Source organism: Oryzias latipes, chromosome 6 (genome assembly GCF_053564925.1).
Source record: "Oryzias latipes strain Hd-rR chromosome 6, Olatipes_Hd-rR_3.1".
Lineage (NCBI taxonomy): Eukaryota > Metazoa > Chordata > Actinopteri > Beloniformes > Adrianichthyidae > Oryzias > Oryzias latipes.
This window is the reverse complement of record NC_136242.1, coordinates 32,397,204-32,420,000: the sequence shown is the minus strand read 5'-3', so window position 1 is coordinate 32,420,000 and position 22,797 is coordinate 32,397,204. Positions and strand designations below refer to the sequence as shown.

The window sequence follows — 22,797 nt, the reverse complement described above, 5'->3', positions numbered from 1 at the left end:
TTTGGGGATTTCATAAGGTGTAAAAATGTTTTCTTAGAGGTTCAAATAGTCCCTCCAAGTGCACCGAATTCAGAGAATGACTCTACTGTGCCCTTTAAAAAAAAATACTTTAGAGATTCCAAACTCCTGCTTTATATTCAGAAATTTCTGCCATTTTAGAATTGAGGTTATGCATTTTTTTACATATATTTAATTGCAACTACATAGATTAAAATAACTAATAAAAGCCTGGAGTTTGATCATATTGCACTTTCTTGTTTAGTGTCCTAGAGCCATGAAGGAACCCCTCCCCAGAACCCAGACACTGACCATGGCGACGCTGTTTGATGGGATCAACCAGCAGCTGGACTTCTCCAGCTGTGGAGAAGATGGGAGCAGTGGCAACGCCTCGGACCACTTTGCCTCTCAGATGTGCAGAACGCCTCGAGTGCAGCGCCACCGCAGCAGGAGCAGCCCCTCAACCTCAACCTCGCCGTCGCAGTGCGCCAGCCCCATACCTTACGCTTCCTGGAAGAAGCTGAGGCTCTGTGACTCTCCCAGCACACCAAAGGTGGACAATTGATCAAATTATTCTTCTTGGAGGACAAAATTGACTTTTTTTGGTTCTTTTTTTTTTTCAGAGTTTGCTGTCAAAGTCCACCCTGCCTCTCTCTGGCGTTAAGATAAGTCGCCATCAGAGGAGTCTGCGGTTTTCCTGCACCGGTGCGAACTTGATGCAGGTACCTTCTGTCAACGTAAACCCCTTCACCCCTGAGACGGTGCGCAGGAACAGTGAGCAACACTTGAGCTACAGCATCAGAAGTGATGAAGAGGATGACAGGCTCAGGTACATGATCAGTAAAGTTGCTGCTTTTCAGTCTTTGTATGAAAAGTTTAAGGTTTTTATCTTTGGCATTTAGTTCTCAGGTTGCAGAAACCTTCGTCCTCATCGGGCTCTGGTGGTGTAACATGATGCTTTTGATGTTGTTTTCCCTCTCTCAGGTTGAAAACCAGCCTCACTTCGTCTGAAGAGGAAGATGAAGCTTTCTTCCCATCAAAGGTACAAATATGAAGTCTTTCCTCTCTGATGCGTTTGATTGCGCCTTGTCGTCTTCATCTGCCCCCTCATTTCTCGTCTTATCCCAAATGACGCGCTGCCAAGTCGACTTCTGGGATTTCTGAAGAACCTGCTCATAAAAAAAAAAAAGCCTGAAAGAAGAATGTCTAAATTTGGAGACACATCAAAGAAAGAAAAAAGACGGAGCTGTGTGACGTCTGCCTCTACTTCCGAAATAACTGTGGAGTTCAGCATCATGCCCTCCGTCTGTTTATCTGGCAGAGACGAGCTGTTCAAGCCTTCCTGCTGTCGCGCTACGAGAGCGAGTTCCTGGAGCTGGAGTGCATTGGCGAGGGCGAGTTCGGGGCCGTTTATAAGTGTGTGAAGAGGCTGGATGGCTGCCTGTACGCAATAAAGCGCTCTCGACGCCCCCTGGCAGGTTCTGCCAACGAGTAGGTGTCGTTTCTGTCCTGCTAAATCTGCTGTGTATCTCATCAGAATGAATCAGTGAAGGGCTTTGACTCCTCAGGCAGCTGGCCTTGAAGGAAGTGTATGCACACGCTGTGCTCGGACACCACCCACATGTGGTCCGCTATTACTCTGCATGGGCAGAGGATGACCACATGGTCATCCAGAACGAATACTGTGACGGTAAGAGCGAGCTGGGAGGTACTTCCAAGTTGCAGCAGCCGTGACGTTGATATTTGTGTTTTTTGTCGGAGGCGGGAGTCTGAGCAACGCCATCGCGAGGAAGGAGGCGCAGGGGGAGCGGCTCACGGAGGCCGAACTCAAAGATCTGCTTCTGCAGGTTTCTATGGGTCTGAAGTACATCCACAGCTTGGGCCTTGTCCACTTGGACATCAAGCCAAGTATGTTCCTGTGAGGTTTTTCATTTATCTAGAATCTAAACCTCTGTGATGTGAAAGGCTGCCGTTTGCCAACTGTTTCCAGGCAATATTTTTATTTGCCTGCCACCCAGCATAAATGAGGCAAGTGAGGAGGAGGAGGATGACGAAGGCAACTCAGCTGGAGCCACTTACAAAATTGGTATGGAGTTTTCGGTTTTCTATCCTTTTATTTTAGCTTAACAGCGATTATTTTCTGCAGGTGATCTAGGTCATGTTACATCAACCAACAGCCCTCAAGTTGAAGAAGGAGACAGCCGCTTTTTGGCCCGTGAAGTCCTGCACGAGGTGAACATATGGGGGCGAGAAGCGCTTCTGGCGTTTTTTTTTTAAATTATTGTTTGTTACTTGTATTTGTCTCCTGGCTTTTGTTTCCCAGGATTACAGACACCTTCCTAAAGCGGACATATTTGCCCTGGGCCTTACTGTTCTGTTGGCCGCTGGAGCTCCGCCCCTGCCACAAAATGGAGATCAGTGGCACCGATTGAGGGAGGGGCATATTCCTGCGGTGTCACAGGAGCTGTCACCTTCCTTCAGATCTTTACTGCAGGTGTCTCCTTTGTCTTGACCTGTACTTGTCTGTGAAGGACAGACCTCCAACACAAAGACTGATCCTTTTATTTATTTGTTTTCTTGTCGTCAGTCATTGCTGGACCCTGATCCGGTGAAGAGGCCGTCCGCCAAGGAGCTCTGCAAGAACCCCGTCTTGAGGGAGAACCGGACCGAGAGGCTGGCGACCCGGCTCCGGAAGGAGCTGAACGTGGAGAAATTTAGGATATCCATTCTTGAGAAGTAAGATTAGGGGCAGATCTCGTTACGTTTGACCTGCATTTTTCCTGGTCGTGCACAGGGGAATCCTTGACCTACTTCACACCTGTGATGTGTTAAAAGGTGAACACAGGTTTGGATTTTCTTCATAGTCCAGCTCTGAAACAAGAAATCCTATCGTGGCGTTACTTTTGACCCACTCTGCAAGGAGTTTTTCATGGACATTTGTACAGAACTGTGTACTGGACCCAGAAAGGGGTGCATTCTGTCTGTCAAATTGCCTGGAAAAAACAGAACAAACGAATCTAAGAATTTCCTTTTTATTTGTTTTACAAATTCCAATTTGTTTTTTGTCTTTACTTATATTATTATCCTCCTCAGGGAACTCCGGGAGGCTCGCCTGGCAGCTCTGTCCCCAAAGGAAAACTTCTCTCCAGGGCTGAAATCTACCAAGATGGGGTCTCTGCCCCGGGCCCGAAAAAGGCTTGTAGGCAGGAACACGGCCCGATCCTTGAGCTACGGGTGTTCCGGGTACGCAGCCTGACGTCCAGGCTCGCTTTGTAAACAGTCTGTGGTGAAAAATGTAACTCCAGATCTTCGGGGGGTGTCATAAAAACGGCTTCAACTGTCATGTGAGAAACTGGTTCATCGAAGGATCTGCGGGCTGTTCTTAGTTTTTCCAGTGTCTCCTTGGACTTCTGCGGTGCCATGTGTCAGACTTTTTTTAATGTAAATAAACCTTTTAGAAGCTTTTTTTAACCGTATTTTTTAACTCTTGTTTGATTTAATTTCCTTTTTAATGGGTGTTCTTGAAAATTCTGTTTACGACGTATTTGTTTACCAGGGAGGAAGGTACTTTCCAGCCTGAACGTTGCCTTATCACTTTACTGCATGTATGTAAGTCACACTTTGATTTAAGTTTAGTTTTTTTTTTTATGACAAGTGACAGTTTGTCAAAACTCACTAACAATACTGGTGTTTTACTTTTTAAGCAGAGGTTTGTGATGTTTTGTATAAGAACTCAAAATCTGTATGTGTCAGCTTTTCACAATAAAATCCTGTTTTTCTTTTCCTTTGCTAATTAACTGTGTTGGTGCCCTGTTACTTTCCAGACATCTCGCAAATGTCAAATTCCAGCAGTGCATGTCTTTAAGCACAGCAAAGTGAGAGATAAAGCTGAGAAGCATTCACGTTTTTGAATTTGAAACTTTTCATTATACTTTGACATATTTCTGCTATTGATGCATAATTTTTTTTTATATTTATTCAAACTTTTTTGAAATTCGTGGACGACTGGCTCTTTTGGCAATGACAAAGTATTTGACATATTTTTTAAAACCTTTTTTGTATATCAAATATATTGAAATATATATATTAAAAAGGTGCCATGATGAATGGATTTCTCCGAGATAAATTTGTATTCATTTCGATGTTTTTGTAGCCATTGTCCTCTACATGCTGTGAGTAACATACATTGTTAGTCTTGACTTTTATTTTGATACTTCTTGTTAGTTATCTTGTTAGTCTACAAGTTGGCTTTTATTTTGATACTCAAATATGTTGGCAGGAAATTAGTTTTTACATAATTATTTTAGCTAATCGATGCTATAACTCTTAATTTTACTGTTAGTGCTACGAATTAAATAGTGATTGTCAGTTTCTAAAGATGTCTAAAATACTTTACCGTCTTCAAAGTAAAGATAAATGAAAATGTTCCACAGATTGGCTGAAAGTTTGTTGATGGGTGTTTCCTAAAAGCGCGATGGTTCCGCCCAATCGCTTAAACTCGTTGGTCCCGCTAGTCTCAGATGCCTCAGCTGCTTGAAAAGACGGATGCGCTTGTTCTGAAGGATGAACTAAAACTCTCCTGACATCGCCAGAAAATAAGGTAAGTGGTTTGGGTGTCCCTCGGAAATGATTTGACGAGGCTATTTTTTTGTTTGCCAGCTTTTTATCTGTTATTTATTCCAGCTGACGTCGTTCAGAAACTGTTAGCTAACACTCGCGGCTAACGTTAGCAGTTAGCTAAACTTTTTTCTTAACCACTTTAAGAAACTGCCGAATCAAAAGGAAATATTGGAAAATGTCGTTTAAAATATGTTTTCGTGGTCTTTTAAAAAAAAAAACCTCGAATGGCAAACTGAAAAAAGTACATATCTTATGACACCAGGAATTACCAAAACAATCGGGATGTCACTCGAATTGAAAATGAAGCGTTTTTCATGTGTTTACACTTTTATTCCAACAAAGTGCCAAATCAAACTGGAAGCCAAACATTAAGCTAGTACAAAGAAAAAGCAGTAATGTAATAAAACAGCAGGCCACAGACTTGTGCTGGCTCAAATGTTTGGCCACAAAACTGTTATTAAAGGAAATAATATACAATCCTCTGCATCTGATGGTACTTTGTAAATAGGTATTAGTAAATAAATCCTGCCTAATTGTGTTTATTTGTGTATTAAGTCAGTGGGTCTTTACTTCTGTTTTAGGAGTATTTGCAAATACAAGCATCGCTATGACTCACCAGCTTGTTTACATTCTACTTTTCTATGTCTACTTTCTTTTTTGCTGCGTTTTGTTTGTGTCAGGTAGTTCCCTTAAAACCATTTTAAATAACAATAGAGATGAATCCAAGTTTGTACTGAGAGACCACTTTCACATCATTAATGTGTTCAGTTGTACCTTCAGGTAAACATCTAGTCAGCTGGTTTTTAGTCTCATGAATGTTTGCAACTTCCTCCCTTGTGGTCAAAACTGTTCTCAGCTGCAAAACCCAAAGGAAACAGTCGGTGGAACGTCTTCCACTGTTCTCCGGTGTAGTTTTGACTCCGTAATTTAATGACTGCTCTTCGTCTTTCAGCACAGAGTGGTCTTCCATGGATGTCACCAAGTATCCAGAGAATGGAGAACATATCTGCTTCTTAATTTTTGCCTTCCTTCAAGCAGACTGTAGAGACTCGTATCTGCAGCAGGAGCTTTTTAGTCTGGGAAAGGATTTTAACATCATCAGGGACAAGAACTCTGACTCAAGAACAGCTTATGTGGACAATGAAGGCATTGAATCTGATGGACACCTAGATGAGAGCATTTCGCTTCCTCTGGATGACATTCTGCCCCTAGTGGAACTGCAGGGTAAGTAAATCTTTAAAAACGGACTATAGTAAAAACAGTCAGAGGTAAAATTCTCGTAGGTTTGGACTCGGTTTTCTCCTTTTAATCTTCGATTTCTTTCATTTGTTTCTCAATTTAACTTCAGAAATGCTTGGTCTTGTTTTAATGCTTCTGCGGATTGGACTGACTGTAACGTGAATCCCGTCTGTCTACAGGAGACCATGCAGTAGCAGCGGCCCTCTGGGACGTCGCACAAGGTCTGAGGACAATTGCAGACCAGTTTGAGGACAGAGTCGTCAATCAGGCGACCCGGGACTTGAGAAGCCGCATAGAAAAATCTCTCCCTGAGGTAAGTCCTGGACTTTTTTTGTTTTTTAAAGCTGTGTACTGGCAGGAGCAGGACATTGATGTCGGCGTGCTTCTCTCTGGTTTACAGCAGTGGGCACAGCTGCTCAAACATGAAGTCACCCGGATGATGAACCAGGGACTAGGTATGGAGAACTTTGCCCAGGAGCGGGTGATCATGGCCTGCACCTTCACCCTGGTGAAGGGGGTGTGCAAGCAGGCCCCCCACCTGCTGAGGAACCTCTTTGAGGCTGCGCTGCAGTTCGTCTGGTGTGGAGCATGAAGATCGAGCGAGGAGCGTCAAGCACGAACAACAGACGTTTGCAGCGAGAGACGTGTCAGAAACGGCCGTCTGCTCCTCGGGACCGCCTGAGCGTGGGAAGAGCCGCGGCGACTGGGTTTTAGGATTTAAACTTCAGAAATGAGGTTCAGTTTAATTCTGAAAAAGTGACTCGGGGAGCTTGAAACTTGAAATCTTTACGTTGAAGACATTTATTTTTGTATTGTCGCTGGCATGGACACTTTTTGTGAAGTCCTTGCATTGAGACACAGTGGCTTGTCCAAAGCTAAAGAGGAATTCAGTTGAAAGTATTGTTTTCTTTGTGGTGTATGCAAGCAATAAATCACCAGAAAATAGTTTGGATTGGTTTGTTTTTATTCAAACCTTTTCCAAAGAAAAGATGTTAACCTCTCTTCAATTTAAGGGCAGGGACACCTCTTTGTAGTAATGCCAGATATTAAAAAAGCAGAATTATTTTGGACCAAAGAAAACAAGTATTGTACCTTGTAGTTCTGTCATGCATGAGTGACGCATTTCTGTCCAGTAAAAACAGGGAGATACCAGCTCTTTTGTTTATGAGAAAGTACCCTACACATTTTTGGCAAGAATTTTGATGGTTGAGGCAGATAAACAAATTAAGTTTTAAATGTGAACCTCAAAGCTGCTGAGGAACCACACTAACTGCTCAGTGTTCAGCTGTTTGTCAAACTGGTTCGTTTTGGAAAGAAAAACCAAAGTGATCAACAGGAACGGCAGACAGATGGGCTTCCTGTTCTACGGAGCATCAGCTCTTCATTTCTAAATGAATGGAAAGTTAAAATGTATAATAAGCAATAGAGGAAGTAACTTGGGATGTTTTTAAACTCAAACTAGTTCAATCCACAATTTCATAAAAGGAGCAGCGTTTCTGGTAAACACATAGAAACTTTCCTGTTTGGGGGGGTAAACTCTTTAATGTTACAAATCACACCATAAAAACATGCATGTGAGGAACATGCCCCCCTCCCATGTAACTTCTTGTTCACATTTAGACTAAACCCAAATTTCCATTTGACTGGTTTTTCACAGTAACGAAAAGAAAAAAACGTTTAAAACCAAAGGTCGGCTATCGTGTGACTGTGAGGTTTGTTCAGGTTTTCTACCTACAAATGGAACAAACCACTGAAACTGCATGAAAGGGGAAACCAAAGCTAGCAGATAGGTGAGATGTTGGACTCAGGAATTTCCAGATGTTAGGAAGACCGACGTACTGCAGGGGTTTTGTCTGTACCTGCACTGATGAGGGGGGGGACGTTTGGTCAGCTCGTGGGCACTTTTAGAGTTGAAACCTTCACATACATCTGTGGGGTTAGTTTCAGGTTGAACGACCTTTAGGTTTCATGTCTATCTCTTTCTCAGCCTAAAGACTCCATAGGCCACAGCGGCCAGCAGCACCGCTGCTGCACTGCCGTAAAGCAGCACGGGCAGCTCGCATGCTGGTTCTGGCGGCTCAGGAGCCTCCACCACCGGGACCACGGGAGCGCCAGAAGGTGGGGCTAACAGAGGGGCAGTCGCCGCCTCCGGTTCTGGCTGATGAGACGCCAACGCCGGTTCAGGAACTGTCTCTAATGGGGCTTCAGGAGACGCTGGGATTTCCTCGACTGCAGGTTGGGTCGTCACTCCGGAAGGCACTGGGGTGGTGGTAGCAGCTGGTTCTGGTTTGGGTTCTGGTTCTACTGCAGGAACAGGCAGCAATTCCTCAGGTTGAGGGTCAACAGCAGTTTCTGAGAGCGGAGCAAGCAACTCGGCTGAAGACAGGAGAGAAGGTTCTGCAGACAGGCTTTCCGGCGTCTCGATCACAACCGGCTCCTCCAGAGAAAGCAGGGCTGCAGGAGGTGTGGAGGCGGGGTCAACGGGAGTTTGGTCACCAAACTCGGCCCGGAGCTCAGCCAGCTCGCTCTCAGTGCCCAAAACGCTCATCATGCTGTCCTCTATCACTCCGACTTCCCCGCCCTCCTCCAGGAGCTCCGCCTCCTCGCGCTCAACGTGGACAATGTCTGAGTTTGAGGAGTTGTTCTCGCTGCGCTCCTCCGCCAGGGCCACGCCCTCATTGCTGTCCAGACTCTTCACGTCTTCAGGGTCCATCACGCCAACCTGCGCCCACGACTCGTGTCCGGCCAGAGACACCGGTAAGCTCTCCGTCTGCCAGGAGCTCTGCTCGCTGCTGTTGTCTCCGCCGCCGAGCAGCGACAACGGGGGGCTCAGCTGGTCGGGGGGCTGCTCCCCAGACAGGATGTAGATGTCGTTGCTGTCCTCAGCTATGGCTTCCCCGTGCTCCTCCTCAGGAAACACGTTGAAAATCTCACCCTATGCAACACAGACAAGAGTAAAAAGAGGAATATATTTTATAAATTGTTCAAAGACAACATTGCAACATTGACGGCCTGCAGGCGTAACCTGGCCTCGCCGCCCCCATGACCCGCCCTCATCAGAGCTACATGTGACGAAATCATGAAAAAACACTTTTCTGTGGTTTTGTCTCCATAGTAACCAATTCATTTATTGGTCACATGGAGGAGATAAACAGATGGATGTAATTTTTAGAAGAATCTGCAAAAGTAAATTTTTGGATTTCCTTGGCAACAGAGGTTTTTTGTTAGCCACGCCCACATTCCTAATGTGCTCATATCGTATATTACATCGTCTCACTCGGAAAGAGCCAACAATTCAATTTATTACATTTTCACAACATTCCAGTAAAAAAGAAAGTCAAGATGTGGAAATTCTGGTAAGTTTTTGAGTTTGTGGCGGGGAAATTTCCACTCAAAGGTAATAAAATTGCTAAAACGATCTGGTCCTTCAGGTCGAGACGGTTGTGAGACATAATATCCAAAAAAAGACAACAAACTCTAAAAGACAGAAATGAAAACACATTTAAATAAAGTAAAAGCTTTTACTTTGGAAGTAAAAACCTACAGCCAGAAGTCTGCCACCTACTGACCAATCACAAACCAGGAAGCACCATGGCCCCTCCCCCATTGCATAAGTGCTGTATGATGTAATCATAATGGAGGTGGCCCCATCGGAACAGAAAGCAGGAGATGTGTAGCTGCTGATGAACCCAAACGTCTGCCGAAGCTGCAGAGACAAGTCCGTTTCCATGGCAACAAGATTTGGAGTTTTCTGAGGAAGGGATGCTGAAAATACGATGGTATAACACAGCAACTGTGCTGCTGAGCTGTGACCAGAATTCCCCATTCAGTAGCACCAAAACGTCCTTTCAAAATAAAACAAGTCCAGTCTAATAGAGATCGGCGATGAAAGCCTCTCACCTGCGCATCCCATAAAACACGAGGGCAGATAAAGTAACCAAATGATTCCAGGGCAAACGCTCAATTGAAATCATGCCAATTCTTTGTTTCTCAATACGATTTCATCACAGACGTATAGAAAATGTGTTACACTGATTCTTTCTGAACACTTCAGTTATTTTTTCCATTACAGGGACACTCGGTGCTGCATCCCAGCTGGACATCCAGAGAGGCAGGAAGCAGATTAAATCTAACAGCGCTTCACGGTTATCCAACATTTGCAGACGGTAAGCTGCTTTGCATGTGGAAGAACAGGAGAGGTTCGTAAAATCCTTCATAAAAATGCTTCATATATTTCATCATGTTCCTCAAAAGCTGCTCCAACATCTAAAGACTTCACTAACCTGAAGTCTGAGCTAATATTTAACATCAGCTTTACCAACACAAATATGGATGCACCGAACTTTATCAGGCAAAAATATTAAGTCACGCAAACTGATCGATGATTACCTCAAAAATCAAATTTTCTGATGCAACCAATAAAGTAGAACCGGCAAATAAAAGGGGACCGTCAGCATTTTGCTGCTTTGTTCTCCCTCTGAACATGTCACCAAGGCTTTTGGATGCCTCAACAGCTCAGCTGATAAAATTAGACCATAAAATAGTTCCCATGCTTTAAAAAAAACAGACAAACACCACCACTGAGCTGAAGATCATTTATCAGAACAGTTTAAGGGGAAAAAAAGTACTGCGCTTGTGAGGATCGTGTCACCTCAGTTTCGTTTGGTCAGGAATATTTAAAGGTCACACAGCAGCTGACTAAAACAGAGCTGACAGGCTGTGCATCAAGCAGACGCAGCACGGAAAAACAGCAAGCCGCTAGCTTACAGTTAGTGAAGCTCACAGGACTCTGTCCTCCAAGGACAAAGAGGTTTGTTTTTCAAGTTAACCACTCAACGCAAAAAAAGACTGAATGGGCACCTGGTCGTCTTTATTAAGGTGTGAAGATGTTTTTTTTTTGTTTGTTTAAAAAGCACACTGCAAGAAGAAGCAGACACGGAGAGATCCTCTGGGATGTTGAGGCCTGTGCAGACATATGATGAAGCGCACGTCTCCCCCTGCAGCTGGACGGTGGGGCCTTACATAACAGAGGCGCTGGTACGTGGCGGCGGATGCGATGTGCACGGCTGAGGCGCGGTGCTGGAGCCCTCACACCATCACAAAAATTATCCTCTCTGCAGAAGCACAGACAGCTGCCGCCAACGCAAAAACCAGCGACCGATGAGTCCGTTTGATTGGGGGGGGGGGGCTGCTTTGACTATCCAATGGCGTGTGCGCTTTAGGAAAATACATCATCTGTGTCTGAAGGTCAAGTGAGAATGTCAGAGTCAGACGTCACATCAAATGTGCTCAAACTGTACGATTCTTTACGTGAAAAGCTCAGTTTTAAATGTCATATTTGGATCTCATGATGGCCCTCCCAAATCAAATGCTCCTCCTCCCCCCCCAGCTGTGTACATCTTGGGGACAAGGAGTTTTGTTCCTGCCAAATGAAGTGAAGGGGCCATCAAGGTCAAAGGAACCCCCGTTGGTCAGGCTGTAGTTGGGGAACCGGGGTTGACGGAGCTGCACCAATGCATGGAAGGAGCATCCAGGTCCTAAAAATGTCCAAATGGAGGAGCGATGACATCACGCATCACCTCATGACCCCCGTTTGATTCAACACCAACATGCACGGTGACAGGAAAAGTTCACGAGGCTCCATCTTTCAGGATTTAAGGATGCAAAATCGAGCTATTGCTCACCAGTAGGAAAACGCTCATGCTAGCCACGTCAACAGCAAAAGACGGCCTGTAAACATTTGTTCTTACCCGCCAAAACTCAAAAGCTCCTAACGAGAATCCTACCTCCTCTGGAGGTCCCGAATCTTCTCCAACCAGAGTCAAAGACGGGAGGGTTGAGCCGCGAAGCCGGTGTCAGACGGACGCACTCGCAGGCAGCTGTTTAAAGTAACGGGCGCTGCACTTTGCTCTCTGTGGTTTCGACCTGCGTCGCTTAAACCCCTCCCCCCAGTCATGTTCCCTCCCTTCCTGTCTACTCATTAACCCCCCCATCCATCCATCCCTTCATAACAGATCCGTCTATCATCTGTTCATCCGCATGACATAACGCCCTGCAAGAATGCGGCTTTGTTTGGAACTAACGCGCCGTGATCGCTCTGCTTTGTATGAAAGTTGGCGACCAATATCAGATCACATGACGTCATGACCGTGACCTCATTAAATTCAGCCCAATTCACGTTCCAATATGCAAAATAGAGTTCATCCAGTTTGAAAAAAAATTCAAACGGGTTAAATTCAAGTTTACATTTAAACAAGAGACGATGCAAAAAAAGTTCTGCCCCTTTTCTTTAAAACTAATTTGAGCGAGAACATATTTAAAAAAACAAAACACTTAACTGTAGAATTATGAGGAAATATGCAGTCATTAGTGCTAAACTATTGGTACCCAAAGCTAAAAGTCAGCAACAGAGAACACATTCAAACATTGTAATGACGGACATCTAAATGATGCAGGTGTAGTTAATGCGCATGTGCACAGATGGAGACGCTCTGACTGTGTGTAGCTCACTGGCGCCCCCACATGGTCAGAAACGTTTCCGTTAGTTTGAATGGAGACAATTGGAATAATTTTACCCATTTTTCTGGACTTCTTTAATAGATTTCCGTTTAATGGTTTTCACTTTCCTTTAAAATAATTTAAGGTCGTCAGGATTATTATTTTATACAAACATAAAAATCTTTATCCCCTTTTTTGTTAAACAAAATAGCAATCCTCTTTTAGCAGAAAAACTTCACATAAAAAATACTTTTTAGCAAAATTAGCTGGAAAAAAAAATACTGGGCATTACTCTGAAGTAAGGTCTAGTACTTTAGGCCTTACTTCTACGCCTAAAGTGTCAGTACTTGAAGTAGACGGAGCCAAAACTGTATGAACTTTGTAACAGGATTTTATTATACAAAAGGAAAAAGTTTTTTATATTATTTTACAGGAAGTATTTTAAGTATTTATTTTATTTTCATTTTTACCTTACAATCTATTGTGTCTCTTTCTGAGTGGTGGGTACCGGCCAACAGAATTTCTCCTGATGGGGATGAACAACATATTGTCCATCCATGTAACAAAGTCAACTTTTGAATTAGGTTTGTTAAGACGAAGAAACTTAAACAAAAACATCAGCAAGTGTGAATATAAAAAAAATGTCCAAATGGGAAAAAGAAAAATCAGACTTTTACCAAAAACCAAACCGCAATTTAACACGAAAACACAAACCAAGTCTGATGCACGGCAGAGAAAGAGTAATGATTGGGGCTGTTTTAGCACTCCGGGGGCTATAAACAAATAGACATGAACCTGACGTGATTCTATGAAAATGTATTTACAATAAACAAAAGATTTTATAGGTTGTGAAACATGCAGTTTTAGTCATTTGGAAATATCCAACTATTTTTAATTTCTGGTTAACAGCATTTCTGAACGGTTTACTGTTTCATCTCTTGAGTCGCAGCGTTTTGTTGAAACTCACCCATCCTCCTTGCTGGATGATGAAGTCCGCCTCTTCCTCCTCCAGGCAGCGCAGGCCCACGTTCAACAGACTGGCCAAAGGCCGGCCCTTCTGCAGCAACGCCTGGAGCAGCAGCAGCGGCACAACCACCTGCCGGGGCAGCAACACAGCCAATAGGATCGCTTTGTACTTTTATGCGTTTTGTTCAGCATGGTGGCGCGAGTGACGACACACCTTACTCCAGCCGCCGTGTGTGTGTGCCGACAGATCCAGCGCTGCTTTTCTGAATGTTTGGTAGTCCTGAGGTCTGAAACGCACAGACAGGTAAGAGCTCGCCTTAGAGAAGATTACTCTCAATGTCAATCAAACAGCACAACATTTTTCAGAGAAAATTAAAACTTCCCGTTTGATTTTACGTCAGAGGGAAAACAAAAAACCCACCTATGAGATTCTGAAGCAGCGGTGCTAAACGAAACCAACTCAGTTAGCAAGGAAGCCGAGGATTTAAATGTAAAGCTAAACAAAACTGCCCAAATAAATGATACCAATTTGGATTTCAAGGTCATTTCATGGGTATCATGACGACCGCTTCCTGTCTGAAGCCCCGCCCCGTCGCACATCCTCACGGACTCACCCCGCGAGGAGCGTTTGCACGGCTGCTTCCAGGTATACGTCCAGCTCTCGGGCCACTTTGTCTCCAACGGCAGCGAGGCAGTCTTCCACAGAGATGTCCGGGTTGGCCGGGCTGAAGACGGGTGACGCTCGGCGATCGAATCCCGTGCTGAGAAAGGCTGAGGGCGGCACAAACGATCTCAGTCAGGCAGGCAGGGCTGCTCGAGATAAGATAAAGTTTAACTTCTAGGAATACAGAAAGCTTTTAGTGGCTACATCTGTGTCATATTTGCACATTTAGCTTGTTTCTACAAACTGTTCTTCAATAAAAGCCATGAAAGGCAAAACATTTAGAAAAAAACAAACAATTCCTATAATTCTATTCATAAATCACACACAAAAAAAATGATGAAATGAGCTCATTTGCACATTATCCCCTCTATGGTGGACAACATACCTTCAGAAATGTCATGGTCCAGCTGCTTCAGCTCATCCTCTATCTGCCCTTTAGTCCTTCTTGCCCTCTCCCTCTCATCCTGAGCGCCCCCTGACACAGACGGAAACATTGACGACACTTTAATGGCATTAAACACAGCTCACCCCATCACAAATATCTGTTTTCTAAACAAATAAATACAGTAACTGTGTGTTTCTGACCTGAGCTGATAATTGAGGTGATAGAATCGAGCAGAAAAGGGTTTGAGTTTGCTGCAGCATGAAAATGAGGTTTCCACAAACAGTTCAAAAGAATAAAAATGATAGGAAACATTTGAAAAAAAGCTGACCTTTCTTCTGCAGAACACTGATGATCCCTGCACCCCAACATGACTGAATCACACGCCCACATGTCCACAGAGGAGGTCCACATCTCTACAACCCGGTGCAGCCAGCATAAAACCAGCTCTGCACATGTTGCTCAGGCGAAACCAAGTCTAATTCTAATGTTATCCCCCTGAGCTTATGAGGAAGTGAATTATTTATAAGAGCGAGTCAACACTGCTGCTGGACGCTAAGAATGCACGGCTGAATCACGATAAGTGGTGAAGTTCAAACAAAAACCCTTAATGAGAGTCCTTTCAGCGTGGAAGCTGCATTTCCCACTGCAGGTTTTAACTGCAGGTTTGACGTTTTAACTTCTCTTTGCTCTACTTTTCCAAGTTTTTCTCAGAATCCATCCAGATCTATAAATAAGGATATTTTAAAATAAAATGAGTAAAAGTCTTATCGCTCCATAATCTTGACAATAGAAGAACTTGATTTTAGACTTAAAGCACTATTTGCTCAGAAGTAGCAATAAACTTAGGCTGAATAACATTCAATTTGAAATAATTCTAACAGCTTATTTTAGCGGAACTCTTTGTTTCTAGAGTTTGATCATATACTCTTTCTGCTTAAGTAGAAATAGCTGCAATGAACAGAATTTTTACTACGTTCTAGTGATGTTCTTCTTAGGATTCGTGTTGTTTTCCTTTTTCAAGGCTACCTCTTCTTGCCGTCATTCTCAGTTCTGCTAAAACACAAAATCATAAAAACTAAGACAAAGCAGAAAAAATGAGTTCTTTCTCTGGTGGTTAAGATCTTTTTCCACAACTGAAAACGCATAATGTTCTTGTTTTCTAAAAAACAAATGGTCAACGGGATAGACGTACACATCCAAAACCTTGCCGTCCCTCAGGGGGGAGCTTCTGCATGAGGACTTGTGTTGGTCTTTCCTCCTGCGCTCTGTGCTGCCTCAGCATTTAGCCAGGCAGCCAGACAGACGACTAGTCGCTGCAGTTTGTGGATGCGTGAGCAATCCGACAGTTATTGGACATGACAGGCTGTCAGAACTGGGACTGAGTCGAGCGGAAAGTTGGGATTAGCAAGTTAACGGATCCTCTCCTCTTATTTCGAGCTTTTAGACAAAAACAACAAAAGAAAATAATAGAAAAAAAAGGTCCCCAAAAGTTCCCAATTGCTAGAGTCTTCTGGGCTGGACTGCTTTTATCCTCCTCGCAGCATGAAAGCATAAATAACTGAAGCCAGAGTGAAGTTTCACAGATTTCTCAACATCAAAAAGATGAAAGTGAAACAGTCATTTCCCGTTTCCTCAACATGTGGGTAAAACCTGTTCAATCATCTTGTATTCCTGAAAACAAAAAGGGTCCAAATAAAACCAAACCTGGCTGAGCTTAAGTCCTTAAAACGTGTTTTTATGAAAGGACTTTGAAAAAGGAGGAAAACAGTCTGGACTCAATGTAAAGACCTTTTACCCCTGGCAATGCTAAAACGGTCTCACCCGTCTTCTCCAAGCACTTCCATGCCAAAGTAAAAGAGCGCTAAATCGAGCTGGGAAACAGGTGGCTGCATGTCTGCACGCTCCCCGTACACGTGCACGCGGCGCCCACAACGTTTGCCTGCACCACAGCAAGAGTCTTCTTCTTCCTCACCGTCCTCCGTGACCGAGGCCTGCAATCTGCCGACGGGCGGCAGTCCAAGGTAGCTGAGCACCACGTACTTCGTTTCATAGCGGAAACCCTCAGGCACAGAGGCGGTGACGGAGGCACGAGAGGTGGAGGCCGGCGCAGCCATTTAACAGACGTGGGTCAGGCTCTGAGGCGCATGAACTCTCACAGTGAAAGATGGACGTCTCACCTGCAGGAACACAACAAAAACAAATTCTACATACTTATTACTATGGATACTTGCTTTCATATCCACTATTTTACACTTGAGTCAAACTTGGTGTTAATTTACATCATAAACAGAAGTTTATGGAATAATTACTATGTCACGTCCTTCACTTGCCATGAATTTAAACCTAACAAAAGCATTTATCAATGAGTAACAGTTCACCCTTGAGGGATAAATGAGAAAGTCACACCCATGAGGGGAGATTTTGTCCCTACCAAACACAAAAAACAGCACGTGAACAAAAACCTTTCAACTGACACTTTACACGATTATCACATTCTAGGAAAACACGCAAGAAAACCAAAACATCACTTGTTTTAGATCAATTCTCTCGTTTGACATTCTTTTGCGCTCATGTGGACAAAAAGTTCTCTCGTGTCAAGCTAGCCAAAAAAGAACTTCCGGTTGAAATGTCAAAATAAACAGTTCCATATGAAGTGGCTGATATGAAATGACAGTTTTTTCCGTTACAATACTCCTTCGGCTTCTGAAAAGTAACGCCTTTAAGACGCATTTGCTTTTTTATTTTAATTCTGGCTGCGACAGACATTACTATATGGTAGCCGGAGCACCTTAGCTCACGTGAAGCTATGTTAGCAAGATTAACCCGTGACGCGTATGGCGCTGTCATGAAAAAATAATAAAGGATTTCATTATAAGTTCTGGAGTTCTTACCGTCCTGGTCCAAAGGCCGCTAAGTGTGGAGAAAAGACAAGAAATGATGCGACACGGTTTCATGTGGCGACGGCAGCAGCTACAGAGGGCACAGCAGCACTGTGGCAGGCAGCAACAACGTGCTGTCGGTGGTTGAAAAGCGCGCGAAAGTCATGGCGCGTGAGTTCCTTTTTGTTGTGTCAAAATAAAACTTGTTATGCAATAAAATGAGACAACCCTACTAAAGTGGTTCCTGAAATGACAGTAATAATAATGATAATAATAATAATAATAATAATAATAATAATAATAATAATAATAATAATAATAATAATAATAATAATAATAATAATTAGCAGACTCTTTTACGAGTTAAAATGATGATTTAATAAAATGTTTTTATTTTTAAATCACCATTGTTTTGTGCTGAAAAGCAACGTTTATACAATTAGTAAACAAAGTTGAACAAAACTAAAACTTTCTCCAATAAAAGGCTAATATTTGGTAGAAACTAATTACTTTTCATTTATGTTTTTCCACGAAAAAGAAAAAAATTTAAGTAAGTCAGTTTCTGTATTAAACCATATTAAAAATGTAAAAACTAAAAATGATCAATAATTAACAAACACAAAGTTGAAATAAATGTATTTATTTAAAATATTTTTATTTGTATGTCTATTTATTTAAGAAAGAAAACAGATGGCACTTTTATACAAAGGGAAAAACAATCGATTAGGCAAAGGGCATCTGTTTTCTTCCTTGAATTTGATTTTAAGTAAAATCTCACAATGTGTAATGACAAAGGTTAAAATAATTTCAACAAATCAGTCCATCGCCTTATTTAAGGAAGGGTCAAGCTTTAAAACAATAAGTTTTTTATTGTATCTTTTTTAATACCCATTAGAGGGATAACTTTTATTCTCATGCACCACTTGAAAACCTTGACCAGTGTAAAAGTTTTCAGTCTGCGTGTTGCCTTTGCAAACATTACAATTTCTAAATCACTCCAAATGTGATGAACTTGTGGCAGCGTCAGACTAGCAGCATTTCAATTGTATTATAGTTAAAATTCTTATAATTGTTATATTTAGAACAGATCTTACAAATTAAAAGCATAGAAGTGCCCCTTTCTGTTAAAAAACTGCTGAGGCTGCTTTTATTTTGAAGGTTTCCGGCGGATGTTGAGCTCCAGCTTTGCTGTTTTTCTACCAGAAAAAGAAAACGAGGGGGGTTTGTCTGTCCTCTGACTCCACTTTCTTTAGACTTTTTAAATATATTTATATATTTGTTATTCAGACTCATAATAATAAACCAGGCATGGCGCTGACCGACGCGGACGTTCAGAAACAGGTAAAACCTTTAGTGTTTCAGTTTAAACTTTCAAACTCGACAAAAGCTAACGGAGAAAACTAAGTCAATGTGATTTTAAATCATGAAACTGCACTAAGATAGTTAGTTTTAGCACTTTTGAAAAATATTTTTACTTAAATTAAATTAATTCCATTTAAATGACACGACTGTAAAAACCTTTATCTCTAAATACAAATTATGGGGGAAATGTTCACACATTTGTTTACTTTTTTCTTTACAAACTAAAAGTCAACAGTGAGAAAATGTAAAGGTAAAATGAATAAAAGAGTTTCTCCTAACAGATCAAGCACATGATGGCGTTCATTGAGCAAGAGGCAAAGGAAAAAGTTGAGGAAATCAATTCTAAGGTAATGGACGCGCGCGCCCGTTGCTCCGAATTGATTGTGTGATTGATCAGCGGGTCACGAGCCGAGCGCACGTGCGTCTGTTTTGCAGGCGGAGGAAGAGTTCAACATCGAGAAAGGCCGCCTGGTGCAGACTCATCGAGTGAAGATCATGGAGTTCTTCGAGAAGAAGGAGAAGCAGATCGAGCAGCACAAGAGAATGTGAGTTGCTGCTCATTTAAGGACAAACCTGAGGGGAAAGGAAGGGGGTTTCTGTTGAAAAAGTGTTTTTCTGGAAGTCAGTTTGTCAAAAATGTTTATAGGATAAAAAAAAAAAAAAAAACAAGCAGAACAATAAAAATCTTTGTCCAGAGGCAGCTTTATTGGACGCATCACCTCCTATCATTGCCACTCCATTATGTCAGAACTGAAGATCCCTTGTTTTGTCATGAAGAACGTCCTTCCTGCTGGTTCCACCACCTCTGTTCTAACCGTAAAGATAAACAACTGCAGAAAGGAGAACAGGAGGGTTTTTTTTTTTTTACCTGGACTCACGCCAGAACACTTTCAAGGTTCTTCTGTTCACTGAAACGTCTTTAAAATTGTATTTCCCTCCCAGATTTCTCATATATCCCTATATATATATATATATATATATATATATATATATATATATATATATATATATATATATATATATATATTTAAAAAGGTTTGAGATAGTGTTGTAGTGGTTGGCAGCTCCACCACACAGCTAGAAACCAGAAAGGGGATGAAGCTGGTGAGGGAGGGGGTGTTAACTGTGTGTGATCACTTCATTTTCATATTTTATGGCTGTTTTATTTGCTTTTATGTTAACCGTTTCTGTGTTTTCAGTTTGAATGAATGGCGCTAAACAAATAAAGTTTGAGTTTATGAATGGAGGGATGGAGTCCAGGTCTCGTCCTGGACTGTGGCGATTCTACTCATTTCAGGAATTGCGCAATCGAGGCGTTCTTTCACCTTGGAATCTGCGCCGTAAAAGTATAGGAAACACAACAACAAAAAAATCCTCCGTTGCTACGGACATTTTAAAAATTACTTTTGCCTGTTCTTTTAAAAAAATAGATGACAGCAAGATGACATCAACATCTAATGGTTGCTATGGAGATAAAACCAACAGAAAAGCAGTTGTTTTTTTTCATGAATTTGTCACGAGCAGCTCTGAGCAGGGGGTGAAGGATGTCAAGGGGTCACTCAGCCAGTGAGGGCAGGTAAAAAGAGGGCAGGTAGCGCCTGCGGGCCAAACAACACCACCCGTGTTTTTGCTTTTTTTGTTTTGTTTTGTTTGCTAGAGCATCTGTTTAGGCTCATTAACAGGTAAACGTACACGCCTGTAATGGTAACTAAACACGCCTGACCTCAGAAAACTTCTGCTCTCAGCCAGACGTCCCACTTGATGAATCAAGGCAGGCTGAAGGTGCTGAAAGCCCGAGATGACATGATCACGGTGAGACATCCGTCTTCATGACAACAAACATTTTAGGACTGGAATTCAGTTAAAAAAAGTTTTTTTGCACCATAATTCCACTTCCTTCCTGATCAGGATCTGCTAAATGAAGCCCGTAAAAGACTCTCTGAGCTCGCCAAAGACCCTGAAACGTACTCTAAACTACTGGACGGCCTGATTCTTCAGGTAAAATTCAACAGTCGTCGAGGAGAAAATGCCGTTGATCCCAAAAGGTTGGTTTATTTTTTTGTTTTTCCAGGGACTTTACCAACTACTGGAGCCGAAGGTGACCATCCGCTGTCGCCAGCAGGATGTGGAAATAGTTCAGGTGGGGCAGCGTTGATTTATTTTCATTTTTTTATGAAAGCAGCTGTCGGTGTGACTCTGTTTCTTTGGTCTGACCCGGCAGGCGTCCGTCAGGAAGAATATCCCCATCTACCAGGAGGCTGTGAGGAGCAGCATCGCAGTCAGGATTGACCGGGATCTTTTCCTTCCTCCTGACATGTAAGGTGGTCTCATTGATCCCAAGTTTCTAGTGTTTCTGTTCCCAGAAATACTCCTTATGTCAACTTTAAGTTTCTCTTTTTTGTTTTACGCAGCTGTGGAGGAATAGAAATGTGCAATGAGAATGGAAAGATCAAAGTTTCTAACACTTTGGAGAGTCGACTTGAACTTCTGGCAGAGCAGGTAGGAGTTCATTTGGTGACTTGAAGCTAATCCAGGCGTTTAAAGATCCTCTCTGATTATCTTTTGATCTATTTTTAAAGTATTCCCTGTGGTTCTTTAACTATAAATGTGACGTTTTTAGCTAAAATTAAAAAACGGTGCTGTTTTCTAGGACCTAGTTTGGAGAGTTTGGCAGGAGTTCATTAGATATTTACCTCCGAGTTGTGGTTGGGACTGTTGGTGTGGAGCAAGCCCGCCACCACTTCCCATCATCCATCTATTTACACTCTTCTGGTAGCTTACAGCCCCCCACAACCCCCAACCGCACATTATCAATGACACCTAAATGCCAAGCGTATTTTCACATAACTGTCTTTTTCAAATGGCATTTTTTTCATCTGCTCCCGGTTCACAACAGTTTGAATAAATAACTCCTCAGAAATGCAGTTTTGATTATAATTGTTCTAATATATGTCCTCCATCATCAGAAAAATGCCACAAGAACATGTGGAAAACAACAAAACCATTTTCTTTGGATGGGTCTTTAAAATCAACAGATGCAGTTCCTGTTTTGTGCCACCAGGGGGAGGCATAGCAAGACAAAGTTTGAAGATGGGAATAAAATGTTAGATGAGTTATTTAGACTTGGATACCACACAAAGTAAAAGATAACAGATGATGTCAACAATTTGCTTCATGTTTTAGTATAAAAGTCTAGATCTAATGAACATCTTTTGTTAAATTAATATTTCATTCATACTCTCGTTGCCCATACAGCTACTTGTCTTACTCTCCAAACAGATTGAAGTGAGTTATCCGTCTTTTTTTTCCCGTATTTTCCTCCCTCACAGATGATGCCGGAAATCAGGGTCAGCTTGTTTGGTGCCAATCCCAACCGTAAATTCCTGGATTAATGATGGTGAATATGAAAGTGGGTTGTTCTTTTTCTAAGTCCCACGCAAACTTGGCTCTTCAAAACTTAGGAAGATGTTGTCGACGGTGACACCGCTCCGCTTCTGGTCTCTGGTGGAGGGAATGAGGGTCTTCTTCTGCTGGCATCTCTGTCTTCCAGCCACGACGACGCTCTGCTGTCACTAATGCGCCTTAGGAGCTTTAATTACAAACTGAAGAAGGATTATTTTACGAGGTTATGTGAAGTAAAATGTTTTTATTTTTCTCCTTATGGCTTTCAGCATCATGAATGCTGCTCTCGAGCATCTCTCTGTCTTTCATGTGAACATCATGGGAAGAATCTTCATTTAGTTGATTACGGGTCAACTTTCCCCACCAGCTCTTCAAAATAAAAGCTTCAAGAGTTGGCAGCTCCTGACTTTCTGCTGCGCTCTCCCCCTTAGTTTGATGTAACCTGAAGTATTTTCACACTGACTTGATTCCTGACAGAATAATCCAAATTGAATGTAACTTTTTTTATGGGATTGAGACTTTAGGATGTCTCAAGGGTTTGAAAATCCCTGCGGTCAAAGAAAATGCAACATCAGGGGGCTAGTTTTGTTTAAATAATGGGCTCAGTGATCAACCTGGTGCTCTTTTATTTATGTTAAAGTCTTTAAATATACCTCACTCATAGTTGACTGGACTTTTATTTGATTGCAGTTGTAAGGTATGCATTCAACTGGACTTTATTCAATCTTTATTTTAAATGGTGATCTTAATGAAGTCTGCAATAAATCTAAAGTTGACGATACAAA

The 22,797-nt window shown here is 42.4% G+C and overlaps 4 protein-coding genes across 7 annotated transcripts in view; 3 read left to right on the top strand and 1 right to left on the bottom strand.

Moving 5' to 3' along the window:
* The window catches only part of wee2 (WEE2 oocyte meiosis inhibiting kinase), a 6,203-nt gene extending 2,413 nt beyond the window's left edge, over positions 1–3,790 (top strand). Inside the window, exons 2-12 of the mRNA XM_004069851.4 lie at positions 263–550; positions 621–826; positions 982–1,039; positions 1,319–1,488; positions 1,566–1,687; positions 1,759–1,905; positions 1,988–2,083; positions 2,144–2,229; positions 2,321–2,491; positions 2,585–2,733; positions 3,091–3,790. Of these exons, the coding sequence (XP_004069899.2) occupies positions 263–550; positions 621–826; positions 982–1,039; positions 1,319–1,488; positions 1,566–1,687; positions 1,759–1,905; positions 1,988–2,083; positions 2,144–2,229; positions 2,321–2,491; positions 2,585–2,733; positions 3,091–3,253 (1,656 nt within the window). The 3' untranslated portion in view covers positions 3,254–3,790. The remainder of the gene's footprint in view (positions 1–262; positions 551–620; positions 827–981; positions 1,040–1,318; positions 1,489–1,565; positions 1,688–1,758; positions 1,906–1,987; positions 2,084–2,143; positions 2,230–2,320; positions 2,492–2,584; positions 2,734–3,090) is intronic.
* Positions 3,791–4,258: 468 nt separating this feature from the next.
* Positions 4,259–6,801, top strand: bida (BH3 interacting domain death agonist). Its single transcript, XM_004069850.5, has 4 exons — positions 4,259–4,597; positions 5,570–5,841; positions 6,036–6,169; positions 6,257–6,801. Exons 2-4 carry the CDS (start codon positions 5,586–5,588, stop codon positions 6,446–6,448), a joined length of 582 nt encoding a protein of 193 aa, XP_004069898.1. The 5' UTR covers positions 4,259–4,597; positions 5,570–5,585; the 3' UTR covers positions 6,449–6,801.
* A 570-nt stretch (positions 6,802–7,371) lies between these two features.
* bcl2l13 (BCL2 like 13) lies at positions 7,372–17,400 on the bottom strand. Of its 2 annotated transcripts, none has more exons than XM_004069848.5 (7): positions 17,261–17,400; positions 16,342–16,546; positions 14,370–14,459; positions 13,935–14,091; positions 13,535–13,607; positions 13,322–13,450; positions 7,372–8,791 (listed from the first exon to the last, which is right to left on the bottom strand). In XM_004069848.5, the coding sequence occupies exons 2-7, from the start codon at positions 16,481–16,483 to the stop codon at positions 7,829–7,831; spliced, it is 1,554 nt and encodes a 517-aa protein (XP_004069896.1). In that variant the 5' UTR covers positions 16,484–16,546; positions 17,261–17,400; the 3' UTR covers positions 7,372–7,828. The 2 variants fall into 2 exon arrangements, with proteins under 2 accessions (XP_004069896.1, XP_020559929.1); XM_020704270.3 differs by having other exon boundaries at positions 16,410–16,546.
* atp6v1e1a (ATPase H+ transporting V1 subunit E1a) lies at positions 17,332–22,797 on the top strand. Of its 3 annotated transcripts, XM_004069847.5 has the most exons (10): positions 18,427–18,589; positions 18,892–18,957; positions 19,046–19,155; positions 20,356–20,422; positions 20,519–20,608; positions 20,682–20,750; positions 20,832–20,926; positions 21,022–21,109; positions 21,940–22,007; positions 22,072–22,797. In XM_004069847.5, the coding sequence occupies exons 1-9, from the start codon at positions 18,557–18,559 to the stop codon at positions 22,000–22,002; spliced, it is 681 nt and encodes a 226-aa protein (XP_004069895.1). In that variant the 5' UTR covers positions 18,427–18,556; the 3' UTR covers positions 22,003–22,007; positions 22,072–22,797. The 3 variants fall into 3 exon arrangements, with proteins under 3 accessions (XP_078805185.1, XP_011474795.1, XP_004069895.1); XM_078949059.1 differs by lacking the exon at positions 18,427–18,589 and adding an exon at positions 17,332–17,419 and having other exon boundaries at positions 21,940–22,797; XM_011476493.4 differs by having other exon boundaries at positions 18,398–18,589; positions 21,940–22,797.

Excerpts from the sequence above, each read along its gene's own strand:
- atp6v1e1a (XM_011476493.4), top strand. The coding sequence starts at position 18,557 with ATGGCGCTGACCGACGCGGACGTTCAGAAACAG. Across the intron at positions 18,590-18,891 it reads ACGCGGACGTTCAGAAACAG|ATCAAGCACATGATGGCGTT; the intron begins GTAAAACCTTTA and ends TTCTCCTAACAG. Across the intron at positions 20,927-21,021 it reads CTTTTCCTTCCTCCTGACAT|CTGTGGAGGAATAGAAATGT; the intron begins GTAAGGTGGTCT and ends TGTTTTACGCAG.
- bcl2l13 (XM_004069848.5), bottom strand. The coding sequence starts at position 16,483 with ATGGCTGCGCCGGCCTCCACCTCTCGTGCCTCCGTCACCGCCTCTGTG. Across the intron at positions 14,460-16,341 it reads GGCCTCGGTCACGGAGGACG|GGGGCGCTCAGGATGAGAGG; the intron begins GTGAGGAAGAAG and ends CGTCTGTGTCAG. Across the intron at positions 8,792-13,321 it reads TCATCCAGCAAGGAGGATGG|GGTGAGATTTTCAACGTGTT; the intron begins GTGAGTTTCAAC and ends TGTGTTGCATAG.
- bida (XM_004069850.5), top strand. The coding sequence starts at position 5,586 with ATGGATGTCACCAAGTATCCAGAGAATGGAGAACATATCTGCTTCTTA. Across the intron at positions 5,842-6,035 it reads GCCCCTAGTGGAACTGCAGG|GAGACCATGCAGTAGCAGCG; the intron begins GTAAGTAAATCT and ends GTCTGTCTACAG. Across the intron at positions 6,170-6,256 it reads TAGAAAAATCTCTCCCTGAG|CAGTGGGCACAGCTGCTCAA; the intron begins GTAAGTCCTGGA and ends TCTGGTTTACAG.